The sequence below is a fragment of the Trachurus trachurus genome (genome assembly GCF_905171665.1).
Source record: "Trachurus trachurus genome assembly, chromosome: 15".
Taxonomy (NCBI): Eukaryota; Metazoa; Chordata; class Actinopteri; order Carangiformes; family Carangidae; genus Trachurus; species Trachurus trachurus.
Window position 1 is genome coordinate 24,060,181 of NC_139906.1, and position 13,910 is coordinate 24,074,090.

General features: G+C 46.2%; 1 protein-coding gene across 1 annotated transcript; it reads left to right on the top strand.

The window, feature by feature from the left end:
* Nucleotides 1-2,213: 2,213 nt before the first annotated feature.
* On the top strand, nucleotides 2,214-13,026 carry ism1 (isthmin 1; the record flags this gene model as incomplete). The annotated part of the gene is made up of 6 exons (XM_083988635.1): nucleotides 2,214-2,345; nucleotides 8,100-8,303; nucleotides 9,504-9,792; nucleotides 11,405-11,548; nucleotides 11,638-11,727; nucleotides 12,054-13,026. The coding sequence occupies 6 exons, from the start codon at nucleotides 2,214-2,216 to the stop codon at nucleotides 12,569-12,571; spliced, it is 1,377 nt and encodes a 458-aa protein (XP_083844761.1). The 3' UTR covers nucleotides 12,572-13,026.
* Nucleotides 13,027-13,910: the final 884 nt, after the last annotated feature.

Consider the following 13,910-nt stretch of genomic DNA (forward strand, 5'->3'; position numbering starts at 1 on the left):
CAATGCAGACATCGGCCTTATCAGATATCTGTGACATGAAGTTTTGTCCAACATATAAAGGTATTAATGAGGGATAATCTCAGTTCAGGGTCTTCATTTCATCAAAATAGAACTGGAAACTTATGTCAGCCAGTAGCCAGATATTTGGGGTTTCAGAATTCCACATATCCAACACACAGATACAGAAACTCAGTGGTGATGGGAAAATAACATCTTGCTTATTCTTTTTTTTTTTAGGATTTAGGTTCATTTGTTGTTGTTTTATGTAAATATGTTGTGACAGGCATGATCCGGCCTGAGCTGTGATTTGAAGGTGCCCTGACCTTATCTTTGACATAAATGATCCTGTGCACTGACACACAGCCCCTGACCCCTGCAGGTAATAAGATCTCCTCAGTCATCAGGAACATTATTGTTCCACTTGTTGCCAAACTGAATGTGTTGACTTCAAAGGTGACAGATGTCATTAGAGGCACTGTCGGTCTTCTCCGGGAGCCTCGGGGTGGTGAGGTGTGGTGTGGGGGTCTTCAGTGAACTCACCCATGCTGAAGCAGCAGCAGCAGCAGCATCCCTGCTTGGCGCATAATTTCACACAGCGACCTGTCCTTTGAAGCGGACAATAAAAAGTCTCAGGACGACTAATCACATTACGCACCATTTGTCTTTCAGAAGTTAAGTGTCAAAGCACCTTCCGTAGTGGTGTTTCAGTCACAGTCTGAGAGCGCTGCTGTACACATGTCAAGCAGAGCCAGACCTCCTGTAACGCGCCTCCGGGTGTCTTCCTCTGCGCTGTTGCGCCTCCGGGGACCACCAAGGTTACTTGAGGTTGTCTCCTTGTCTCATCTTTTTTTTTTCTTGCTTTCTTTTTTTTAATTTTTTTTTTTACTTTTCATAATAATAATAATTCATTTAATTTATATAGCGCTTTTCAATAACCCAAAGACGCTTACAAAGAAACAAAAGAAACAGGGACATACAGGGGGAGACGAGGGAGAGACAGTACACAGTGACACATTAATGAGCGAGGTGATGGAGAGACCGGCTATGGGTAGGGGAGGTCATAGGCTTGGGAGAAGAGGTATGTTTTAACACACACACATGAGCATCAAAATTTAACCAAAAGATACAACAGTGATATCAAATTATAATTTATGGATCTCATGTAATTTTGATCCTTGGATTAACTCTAATGTGTCTCATCTGCCATGTTGAGTGGAGAATAACAGACTTTTCACTCCAACTTCCTGAAGCGTGTTTGGTGTAAAACCCTGTTGGACTCGAGTTTGGGGAGGACCGGTTGAGAGGGACGAAAGAGTTAACCAGGGGGAGGGCGCCTGCACAGGGCGTATAGTATAAAACCACCTCAAGAGCACACAACAACAACAGCGTGTGTGTGCGTGTGTGTGTATGTGTGTGTGTAATCCTGTAGATTGATATGGTTTGACTTTTTTCCTCATCCAGCTGGACTCCTTTCACACACACACACACACCAGCCGGTGGGCTCAGAGTCCACAGCAGAATGGATGAAGATTGTCTCTAGGACAGAGCTCCAACGTGAAGTCAGAGCTGAGAAGACACACTTTAACTACCTGTACTTGTTTCTTCTTCTGAAGGTATAATCTCGTCGAAGTTGCGCGCCCGACGCTGCAGAATGTGGACAAAAACAGAAGTGCGTAAAGCGGCTGAAGTGGACGTGAGGGAAAAGTGAAGTGTGAGGCTGAGAATGTGGCGGGGACACCACGGGGCAACTGGGCAGCAAGTTTCCTGAGCTTGGAGATTTTGGCGAGGGCGCAACAAGAGCGGAAAGTGTTTATGCTGCACGCTGGATGAGCCCCGCAGTTTTCACCACTGTGGACCATCAGCACATGAACTCAGCACGTATTTTGGCTTAGAATCAAACTATATGATCGATCTGTTCAAGTGGATACACCTTAATTTAGAACAAACCCACCAGAGTTTACAAAGAGAGTCCCCTGGGTCCAGATTCACCCAGGTTACCTCAGCACTTCTCTCAAATTATTCGACTCCCCCCCCCTCCCCTCCGATTCCTTTTCCCTTCACTTTTTGCAATTCTGATTCCCGAAGTGGCTCCGAAGTGGTGTTGCGGCTCCTCGTCCCCGGCGGATCCGGAGATTGGAGTCTCTGCACCGGGAGGAGGCGGAGTGGGAGCTCCGGCCACACCGCAGGCTCCCAAGAGCGGCCGCGTCAAGAGGATGGTGCGACTCGCGGCGGAACTGCTGCTGCTCCTGGGACTCCTTCTCCTCACCTTGCACATCACAGTGCTGCGGAGCAGTCCGCTGCCCCAGGGGAATGTAACTCTGAGCCTGGACTCAGCACTTACTGAGGTGAGTGGGGGAACCTATTAGTGGTGAGGGGGGCTTTTCAGAAGGGACATTTCTGAGGGGAAACTTGATGCAGAAGGGGTCTCGTTTGGTCACAGATGGGTTTGATAACATGCTCACATGAGCCAACGGCCCAGGTAATATAAATCACCCATTCCTGCGAGTCTTTAGAGATTGTTGACATACACGCGGATGTAGTCTCCCCAGGGTGCCCCCTCCCTCTCCCTCCCCTCTCCTCCGGGAATGGCAGGGAGCCAGCAGAGGGACGGAAGATGAGGCAGGGTCAGAGATCAGCCCCCTGCGCCAGACACACCTCCCTATTGTTGAGGGTTAAATGCTAGCTGTAGGCACTGCTCTGTCATCAGGGGCTCATCACTGTCATCCAAGTGTTCACTTGATGGGGCTGAGGGTCAGAGCTGAACCTCGTCAGTGCCCAACACCACCCCCACCCCCCACCCCCCTTACCCAACAGCCACCCGATCCACCACCACAGTTGTACTTGGAGAGGCTTCTGGCACGTTACTGACTTCAGATCGAGCTTTTAACGCAACTTGATTAATTTGAACCTGCACTTACATGTACTCACATGTTGTGGACAAGGCCACATGAAAACATCAGGATCAGATAGGCCTATTGGTGTTAGTTGCAGTTAATTCATTAGTGAGGAGTAAAAACAACAATATAAGTAAATAAAACAAGTTTTGTGAATCTTTAGAAACTGGTTAAGTCTGGAGAGGACAGTTTTAGTGCCCTCCTTTTTGTTGGTTGTAATGTGGTCCTGTTTAAATCTTGCACCATCAATGCACGAGGGAGACATTTGTCAACATGACACCACTTAAGACAGGTTTAATAGTTTAACTGCCCATTTTAACATCAGCATAAAGCACCCACTCTCCAGCAGAGCCTCAAATCCTGACCCGAGGGTTAAGACAGGTCTGGGATCAACAGGCTTTTTTAGAGAGTGTTAAGCATCCTTCAGCTGCTTTTTGATGTATATTTAGCATGCTACTGAAATGCTGTCTTCATGTCCCAGTGATAAATGGGTATTTATGTCAACTCCCTTCATAAATGCTTTATTGGGGCTTGGGGAGGCTGAATGGAAAGAATGTTTACTTCAACAGATGATGATGGTGAGGGTGATTTCTCTTATGACCACCATATAGACTGACCTGCCTGTGGAAGAAGCCTGTGTTGGTGTAGGATATTAGGGGCATGCAAAGCTGAGGAAGTATTTCAGGAATTTATTGAATATTTGTCACACGGCCAAATGCTGGATCGTACAAGCAGGATAAGGACCAGGAGGCATTTTCTCCTGAAGGAATCACAGTGAAAAATACTGAACGCATGCCACCCATTCCAACCTCCACGCTGCTTTTGTCATAAGTTCACATAGAGATTCTGGCCTGCGATGAAAGAGCCCAGCCTTGCCACCCATGCCCCATGTCAAGGCAAGCGCTGAATGGATTTTTTCCTGCTGCTTGTGAATGCTCTGACTATGTGCACATATGCCTCACTGGTTCGCCACTGAAGACAGTGATGTCATCTTTTAGCCGAGCTTGTCACGGCCCAGGGGATGTATTGTCATCCCAAGGTGTCATATTTAAAATGGCATTCACAGAGAGACAAACGACAGGATGCGGCTCCATGCACCTGTAGTAGAGAGAGAAAACTCTCTGGTCTGAGGCAAATTATCATCAGCGACATAGGAGGGAGACTCATCTGCTGTTAGACCAGATTTTGAAAGTGTTTGTCACAACTTTTTATAAGAGCTGTGTTGATTATGGTTTTGAACTTTTATGAACATCTACTTTTTAACTTTTGGAGTGTCTTATATAAACGGTTGCCTTCCGAGCTCATACCTGCTTATTTCTACTTGATCATGTAACTAAACAAACACGTACACCAAGTATGAGGCGAGTGACGGGGGGAAGGATAGTTTTCTCTTCCACCTACCTAAGTGCAGTGTTGAAAAGCATCTGGCACAATGTGCATTGCCTTCATTTCCTGCCAGCGTCCCTGGGGGAAGGACCCCTGAGTTGCTCCCAATTGAAAATGGAGTCATGCCCCTTTAAGCAGCCCTCACAAAGTGAAAAAGGGGGAAGCGGGAAAAGAAGAGCAGATACTGTGAGGAGGGAGAAGGGGGTGGCTTGTGTATGCAAGTGTTCATTCATGGCTTTGGGGAGTGGGGGGTGACATCCTGGGAGGCCCCTGATGAACTGAGGAATGGTGTGTCACTTTTGATCTTCAAATTAAAGCATTTGCCTCATTGAGGAAGATCTCAGATGAGTGATTGTAAAGCAGCTCAGAGAGAAACACTGATGGTTTTTGGTGAACATTTAATTTGCGCACTGTTACAGTCTGAGCAGTATTAGTGAAAACTGCATGTTTTTCTCATTACGTTGTGTTAAAAAACTCCACAGAGAGTCGTTTGGAAAAGACAGAGTGCGGTGTTTATGTCGACATTAGGAACGGAACAGACTTTACACAACTGATACACAACTGCCATTCCTTCCTGATGAGTAATTCCTATGTTCCCTGTGCATTCTTTCCATCATTTCCAACTCAACTGACTGTCTTCAATCTCTCCTCTGAAATACTGATTGAGATTGAGAATGTGGACGTATAAGATTTCGTGGTTTGTCCTTCACACTGTTAAGCTCCCAGATGGAAAATATAGATTTTGTGAAATCTCAGTGCTTATGAGAGAAAAACGATCTTAGATTTCCCCCTTTTCTGTCCAGTTGGTGATTTTCAGCAGCGCTATCTTAAGGCTTTAATCAACAGTGAGTTATTTAAGGCTGATATTTCTCTGTGTTTTGGCAAGATTTTGATATGTTTACTACAGGGAGAAAATCAGCATCAACGTCCTGTTGCCACCACAGAAAGCAAGACAGTAAACGATGTGTCAATTCTCTGTGCACATTCCTGTGGCAGCCATTGTCAAAGCTTTGGCTGTTTTGTGACTGAAAATGAAAATGTTGATTTGACATAACATATTGACTTTGAGAAATTCTTGACAAGTAAAATTATTGTGCCTTCTTAGGCCCCTTGTGGATGATGCTGACTCATAGACTGGAGAAATAACCTCTACGTTCAGTGTTGCATTTTAAGATTAATATTAGCTGAGTTGCTCTGGATGAGCAGTTTCTTCCTTACCTAAACGTAACTATGCTGGAGCTGCCATATTTAATGTTGGTAAAAATGGGGGATAATTTAAGTAATATGGTTCTCTACCAAGTGATGACTGGTATCACCTGGGCTGATCATGGATCACTTTTTAACCTGTGTAGCTTTTTTGCAGCCCATAGCAAACTGTCCAAAACCTTTTATTTTGATATCTGAGTTTTACAGATCATTTTAATATGGAACTCACTGCAGAGTTTAGCTAGTGACTGGACTTTATTTTAATGTTTTTGTTTACAAACTGTATCTCTATCCCACCATCTGCTACATAATCAATGCCCTAAACTAAATCACATTCATGCTCGTATTCCTGCATTTGCTCATAAACTGACACAGTCCCTGTGTTTACAAGCAGGCTCCAGCTCCCAAACCTGAATGAAACATCGTCATCAAGTGCAGCTCCGGGATTAGTTGGAATACTTTGAAGTTTTCCTTTCAATAAACCAAATTTATGTCAGGATTAGATGATCTGCCCGCCATGTGTAATACAGCATAATATGATACAACAGAAGATTCAGATAGGATTACACTGGATAAGGGAGGATTAATCTGCCAGCAAACACTGTGACTGCGTTTCCTGACCCAACACTTCGAGTGTTGTGCAACATTTGTGTTGGCATCTGCTTTTTTTTATTAGACCAACGCATGGAGAAAGTTGCAAGTCATTACTCAATAACAGTTATTATTGTTCTAATCATTATTATCATTTAATAAACATCCCAGAAGGGATTTACTTAAATGAGAGGCTTCGTGGATGAAATGTCACAATCTTCTGATGGTAAATGAAGAGAATTTGTTAGTTAAATGTTTTCTGGCAACAGATTTAAAAGACTCTTTGTAGTAATATATCATATCAATGTCATAAAACAGTAATGTCTGGAATGAGAAGCAACTTGTGTGGTCTGAGGTTGATGCGATTCATTGCGCCTAGCTTTCAATTACAATTGAACATAATTATAAATGTATGTACTGTGTGTCTTTACACTGTGGCTGAGGGTTGTGTTGGAGCTGCTGCCTCAGTGGAGCTCGGTTACAGCCACTGAGTGACTTCTGAGGGCTGGGAACTTGAAAGGCAGGGTTATCACATGGTCATCTCAAAGCCCAAGTACCAGCGATAGAACCAAAGAGGGTCCTGTGATGTTCACATAAAGGGTCGATAGCCGATGCACAATCTAAGCCGCTGAAATGATTTCTCTCTCTCTTTTTTCTGTACCGAGCTTCCTGTCATAATTGTTTGGTGTGTGGTTTTAATTGGAACCTTCTTTTCTCAAAACCCTTATAACATAAATTCTCAATTAAAAAAATCTCATCATCTTATCTGAAGTAACCTCTCCCTCCTGCAGAACCATTCCCTCTTCCTCTTCCAAATTATGGGTCATTGTATAATGATTGTAATTATAGCGTCAGGTTGCCCACATTAAGAAATGTGATTTGAGGGTTTTTATATTCTTTTAAATGCATCATATTATCACATTAACTCCATGTGGCCTCAGGAGCAGTAAGAAGTGACTGTAAATGGATGAGGGAAGTCTCTCTGCAGCTGAATTCAAGTAACATGTACATTTATAATCTTTCTTCTCGTGCTGTGCAGCTCCATTTACAGTGCCTATATTGTCCCAGAGTGCACCTTGGCTGGACACAAACAGCTCCACTGGGGGCTTTTATTCCCACCACAATGTGGCTGAGCTGACACTTTGTCTGCGACTGGCCACCGCAACTGTATAGCACTGCTGCCATATTCTCAGGCCTCAGCCCGGCCACAAAAACACTAGGGAGGAGGAAAGGGGACATGAAAAAAGGAAAACAAGGGACGTGATTGATGGCTTTCTTTGATCTTATTTTCTGCCAACCCAGAATGGATGATTGCGGACTACTTTTGGCTATCTGTCGAATTGAGGAGTAATTGTTTCTTCTGTGCATACCTGACAGGGGACATATGCCCTGACAGTCCTTTAGGGACAAATTTACAACCCCCCCCCCCCCCCCCCCCAGCCCAGCCTTGCCAGAGGACCAAATGTTTTTTTTCTGTCTACAAGAAGGCAGATGTAATTATTTTTCAATGTTTGCTTAGGTTTTTCTGTATAACCTCAGCGTAGGAAAACCATCAGTCTTACATAGCTGTTTTCTCTCAGCCAGCACGAGAAGAACATGCTATATATGCCCACATCGTATTGCTACGGTAAAGCAGTGGGCATTCTGTGTGTCTGGTAAAAATGGAAACATATATACAGTCTTACTGTGAGACTGGCTCTGGATGCGGGCTGGAGACGTGTTATATTTTGGAGCAAGCAGACAGACGCCTAGGGCTCAGGGTGATGTTTGCCTCAGTGTGTCAGTGGCTCCTTCTTTCTGGGCTCCGACTGGTCGAGAGTCCACTGTCTGCAGGATTTATGACAGAGGTCACTGCCGCGTGAACCTCTGTCAACATGAGAGGTCAACCTAATACTGCTGGGAGTGCACGCTGCGTAGTAGTAAATGTCATTAGTTTTAACAGTAACACAAAAGATACTTATTCTAATCTTGTGAACACACCAACAGTAGATTAATATCGTGCTCTGTCTTGTGTCTCTGCAGCAGAACAACATAAATGCAAAAAGCAGCTCCTCTGCCCAGCTGGCTCCTGAAGACCGGAGGTCTGGTCCAGAACACCGGCTGGCCCTGCCCTGGGCCAAAGGCAGCAACGTACACAGAGACGGTCCTGGCACCTTCCTGCTAGATCTGCACAATTTCCCCGACCTCTCCAAAGCCGATATCAATGGACAGAATCCCAACATACAGGTGATGATGTGTGTCTGTGCACCTGCCAGTGCGCTTTGATGCTTTCACCCACTTGTAAGACATGGCTACTCAAGCACATAGGACAGGAAGAGCAAACAGGAAGAAGGAGAATAGTTTGGTGCACATCACTACCCCCTTTTTCTGCCCCCTTCCTCCTTCCTTCTCCCCCTGTTGCCTTTCACACTCCCTGGTTCATAGTGAAGCTTAAGATAGATACCGAGGTCCCACGTCCATCATAAAGACAGCTAAAAGGCAGGCGCTAACCAGCAGAGCCTCACTGCTAACCCATGTGCAGGAAGACAGGCGGCGGCTTATGTAAATGTGTGGCAGGCCCTTGCCCAGAAGTCCCTCAGTGGTGCAGATGGCCGAGTAACCGCTGCCATGTTTAAATCATTCTGCTGTCTAATCCAGCGAGGGGGTCTTTCCATTTCTGAGAGCATCACTGCTAAATCCGAGCACGAACAAAGTGTATTAACATCTCAAGATGTGGTAAGAGAGCGGAGCAACCAATTGAGCAAGGGCGTGAGGCTGTGGGAGAAGGGGAGGAGGGGCTGGGTTGTGTCTTTGATCCTGGGATTCATCTGGCTTTCATGGTCTGGAGGAGGCTGAGTAGCCCTTTGAACTTTGTGTTTAGGTGGAGAGGGCCCGAGAGGTGGGAGGGTGGCTGTGGGGCAGGGGTGGTCGTCCCCCCTCATCTGGGAGGCACATGTGTTAGGACAGCAAGGGGGAGGGGGTAATATTGTGTGTAGGGGTATCAGATCAGTGAGCGTCACCTCATTGTCCAGCTCTGTCCTAGAACGTTACTGAATTAGCGTCTGTGCTGCAAATCGACTTTAACCCTCCTGTTGTCCTTCTGGGTCAAATTGACCCAATCTGTTCACTTCCTCCATCCTTCCTGTCTCTCTTCCTTCTTTCCACAATCCTTTTTCCCTTGCTTCTTTTCTTCCTTCCTTCCCGTCGTCCTTACTTCTTCTTCCTTCCTCTTTTGATCCAGTTGACCTGATCTGTTCCCTCCCTCCATCTATCTTTCCTTCCCTTTTCCCTTCCTTCTTTCCTCCCATCGTTCCCTTTGTCCTTCCTTCCTTCTTTCCCTTCGTCCTTCCTTCCTTCTTTCCCTTTGTCCTTCCTTCCTTTCGCCCTTCCTTCCTTGATCCAGGTTGACAGCAGGAGGGTTAAACTGACTTGTGTTCTTTCCCCCAGGTGACCATTGAGGTGGTGGATGGACTGGAGGGTCATGAGCCGGAGAAAGGCCTCCGCAAGGAAAGCAAACCCAGCTGGGCTTCTCCTAACTGGAGAAACTGGTGGCCTCATACCTCTTCATCATCCTCCTCATCCTCCTCCTCCTCCCCCTCCTCGTCCACCACGCATCAAACGGAGAACGATCGCTCCTACACGAGCAACAGCGAAGACAGCAACTTCCTCAGGCCGCCGGCAGACTGGGACAGGAGAGGAGGCGGCGGGGGAGGAAGCAAAGCCCAATCTGAATATGGTGAGAGTGACAGGAGGGTGCGCTGGCTGTTTTGCACGGAAGTGAGTGCACAATACCGCGCGCGCTGCAGAATATTCAGCCAGGGATCCATGGGCTCTTATTTGCGCACTGGTCCATCGTTTCCACAGATGGTCATAGTCTGATGTGGAATCTGTAATTTGCAGATTTGCTGATTTAAGCTGTCACCATAATAAGTGCAGTCATCCCAGGCGAGCCTCTGGGAGCCCCTGATTGAAGCCTTTAACACTCTTTTATGAGATGGATTCCTCTGTGGTGTGGAGCAAGCTACGTGACACAGTTTAAACGCCTGGCGACATCAAAGTTCAGCAGCAGGAATGGGGCCAGGAGCACTGTTAGGCTGCCACACCATTCTCACAACACTCTCCAAAAGTAACCCCACAGATAAATCTGCCGGGGAAGAATTTACACTCACTGTCATACAGTGTGCGTCGAGGCCCGTGTTGTAGCATGCCTAAAACCAACATGGTCGAGCAGGAATGCGTGTGCTGTGGAAAATGTCATTTCATCCACTTGCACTTGCTCTGCAGTGGTTAGGAAGGCGATTTTATAATCTTTTTTTTTTTTTGTCAGACCATAGCCAATGTTTAATGTTCCTGGCTTATCGCTGCGGTCAGCTCTCAGTCATACCACACAAATAGACAAGGAAATATTTTATCATCATTACTGTCCTGGTTTTAAACCTAATAGTCATAATTGCGGACAAGCGGTGGGGGTCATTCATCACAAGCCATTCGTAATGTATTCACTTGCGGGCTGAGGGCAGGTTATTATAAAGTTCTCTAAATTCAGAGTTTTGTCAGAGTGGCCACCATCAGCTCTCAGGCTGTAATAAGCGATGAGAAGGAGGGGGGGACAGGAGCAGAGCTAGACAGCTATCTGGCCTTTATTCATATAAAATGCTCATAATGAGGGGCAGATGGCAGCGGGGGGAATTACTTCCATCCCAACATGCCCACATTAATTCTCCTCATTGATGGAGTACTGCTTTCAAGATGTGTGTGTGTGTGTGTGTGTTTGTGTGCAGTATTGATGGCGGCGGCGGCGGTGGTGGTGGGCCGAGGTGGTCGTAGAGCCTGTTGAAACCGTTTCCATGTATACCCATTATAGCGATCTGCTCAGAGATAATTGGAGTTAAAGAGGATTTCTCGCCATTTCACTTCCTATTTTCGAAGCAATGAATCACAGATAGAGCAGGCGGATGGTGTCCTGTGCCGCTGAGCCTCTGATGCTCTGGCACCACTGAAAATTTCTATCTGTAAATTGCCTGCTGGATCCCTGGGAGCTTTGGTGGAATTTGCAAAATGCTGCCCCGTTACTCCGCTTTCCCATCACAGCATGAACATGTTAGTATGGGCAATAAAGTGCATTGTATGTGTGTGTATGTGTGTGTGTGTGTGTGTGTGTGTAGCCTAGGTATCTGCTTTGTGGGGCAAAGTCAGAGAGAGAGAGAGAGACTTGGAGCTCCCCTTCTTCCCCTTTCATGTCCTCCCCCCACTTATTATTAGTGAGGCATGTTAACAGGCTTGAGTAAGTTCAGCATGTGGCCTGCATCAGAGCTGAGGATCTCTCTCTGTCTGTCTCTCCGATCCAGACTACATAGATGGAGAGGGGGACTGGAGCAACTGGTCAGCCTGCAGTGTGACCTGTGGAAACGGCAACCAGAAGAGGACCAGGTCATGCGGCTACGCCTGCACTGCCACCGAATCCAGGACCTGTGACATGCCCAACTGTCCAGGTAAAAGTCTTGACTTTGGATCTCACAACAAACAAAAAGTTTAAAAAATCTTTTGATCCACCGTAGACTGATAATCCATCTCTCTGCAGGTATCGAAGATGCCTTCAGGACGGCAGCGACAGAAGTCAGCCTGCTAGCGGGAACAGATGAGTTCAATGCAACAGAGCTCTTTGGTGTTGGTAAGATTTGCCCTGCTCTTGTCTTGCTGCAGACTATCCCTCATTCAGATGTTCTTACATTATCAAAGGCAGTTCATCCATCTGGCAGCAAAGTTCCTGCACACACTTAGCATTCCTCATGCTCGGGCTGCGGCCCATTACTGCGCAGAGATGAAAATGTGCAGCAGGGCAGGAAGAGCACAGTGTGCCGCTGCCCACTCCATCTTCATCTGCCTGTTCTTAATCAGCCCAGTGAAAACACACCTTCATGTTCAACATCCCTCCTTCACACTTCTGGGTTCATATTCTAAAGCTGCAGCGTTTAACAGTGTCTTCATTTCCTCCAGACACAGACAGCTGCGAGCGATGGATGAACTGCAAGAGCGACTTCTTGAAGAAGTACATGACCAAGGTGGCAAACGACCTTCCCAGCTGCCCTTGCTCTTACCCGACCGAGGTGGCGTACAGCACGGCAGACGTCCACGACGCCCCCACGCGCCGGGATTTCCGATGGAAAGACGCCAGCGGGCCAAAGGAGAAGCTGGAGATCTACAAGCCCACGGCTCGTTACTGCATCCGCTCCATGCTGACGCTGGAGTCCACCACGCTGGCAGCACAGCACTGCTGCTACGACGACAACATGAAGCTCATCACTCGCGGCAAAGGGGCCGGCACGCCCAACCTCATCAGCACCGAGTTCTCAGCCGACCTGCACTATAAGGTGGACATCCTGCCCTGGATCATCTGCAAAGGGGACTGGAGCCGCTACAACCAGGCCAGGCCACCGAACAATGGGCAGAAATGTCCCGACAACCCCCAGGACGAGGACTACTACAAACAGTTTGAAGAAGCAAGGGAATTCTAGCCCAGTGCGGTGTGAGAGGAGGAAAACAAACACTGCTTAAATATTCAGCTAAACCTCAAATTGGTGCTGAAACAATGTTTTAAAAAAAATCTCTTTAAGGTCAAATAACAAATGAACTTTTAGGCTCTGAGGAACAAGACTCACGTCTCCAAGAGGAATAAAAATCCAGTGTCAGAAGCCTCACTCGGTCAAGGAACATTTCTTGACTTAACCAAAAACAGGCACAAAATGATGCTTTGTTTTTAATGCTGTTTTTTTTTTTTTTTTTTTAATAAAAAATGCCTCTGATATTGCGCCAGTAATTGTGTTGCCAATTATAACTCTGTCAGATTTGGTCACTAAAGGGAGAAACTGACTTTGTATTCTTAAAAGGGAAAAGTGTTATTCTAGAAATGATCTTGTAGATTGTGTCCGTGTTCGTCTCCATAGGTTGTTTGTGTTTGGTGAATCTGAGAGGCCTGTGATAATAGAATAATGAGATCCTTCAGGAATGTGTCGGGGGGTGGGGGGTTAGGGACATAGGACAGGGCAACAAACGTATCCCATTTTCTCCATTGCAATATCCAGGTTCCCATGTAAGCTTGTGAGTATGTTTATTTAGCATGCACATTTAAATCTCTAACAGTAATTTACCACCGTGTCCCTTTGGGTCTCTGAGGCAGATCTCCATTGTAAAAAGCCTGCATTATTTTTGTAAAGTATTTATTAAGCTGTAGCTGTGTATGAGTTGGGTGTCTATGACTGTGCTTTCTGATTCACAGGCTGTATGGCTCAATGCTAACTTGAGATTCCTCCCTAGATCCAACTCCTCCACCAATGTGTGTGTGTCCCTGTCTCAAGTTAGGATTAAACCGTAATAGACCATAAAGAATGTGTGAATTCAACTGTATGGAAAGATTTTTTGAAATATAAATCTATAAATAAATTTTTAAAAAATGCCAATGAACGTGTCGCTATTAGATTTCCCTCCTGCTGTCAGAGGAAATTCATCTGTAGGAAAGTAAAAAATAATAGCATCTCATCAATTAAACTCCTCCACCAGGCTTAAGCCAGCGCACAAGACTTCCATTAGTTCCATCCAGTGTGGCTCTCAGGCCAGGCCTTTTGATGGGATTGTGATATTTCTTCAGAGGGCGAGGAGGGTAAGATTCCCTTGAATGTGACTCAAATTATTTGTCTTTGGCATGTATCCTCACATTCCTGAGTAATTTCTCAGTGTACACACACTCTCTCTCTCACTTTCTCTCCATCTCTCTCTCGCTCTCTCTCACACATACTCAAAGCTGCCTGTCCATAGCAGGGACCTCTGACCATTCCCTCCGCTGAGTGCTGCAGTCAT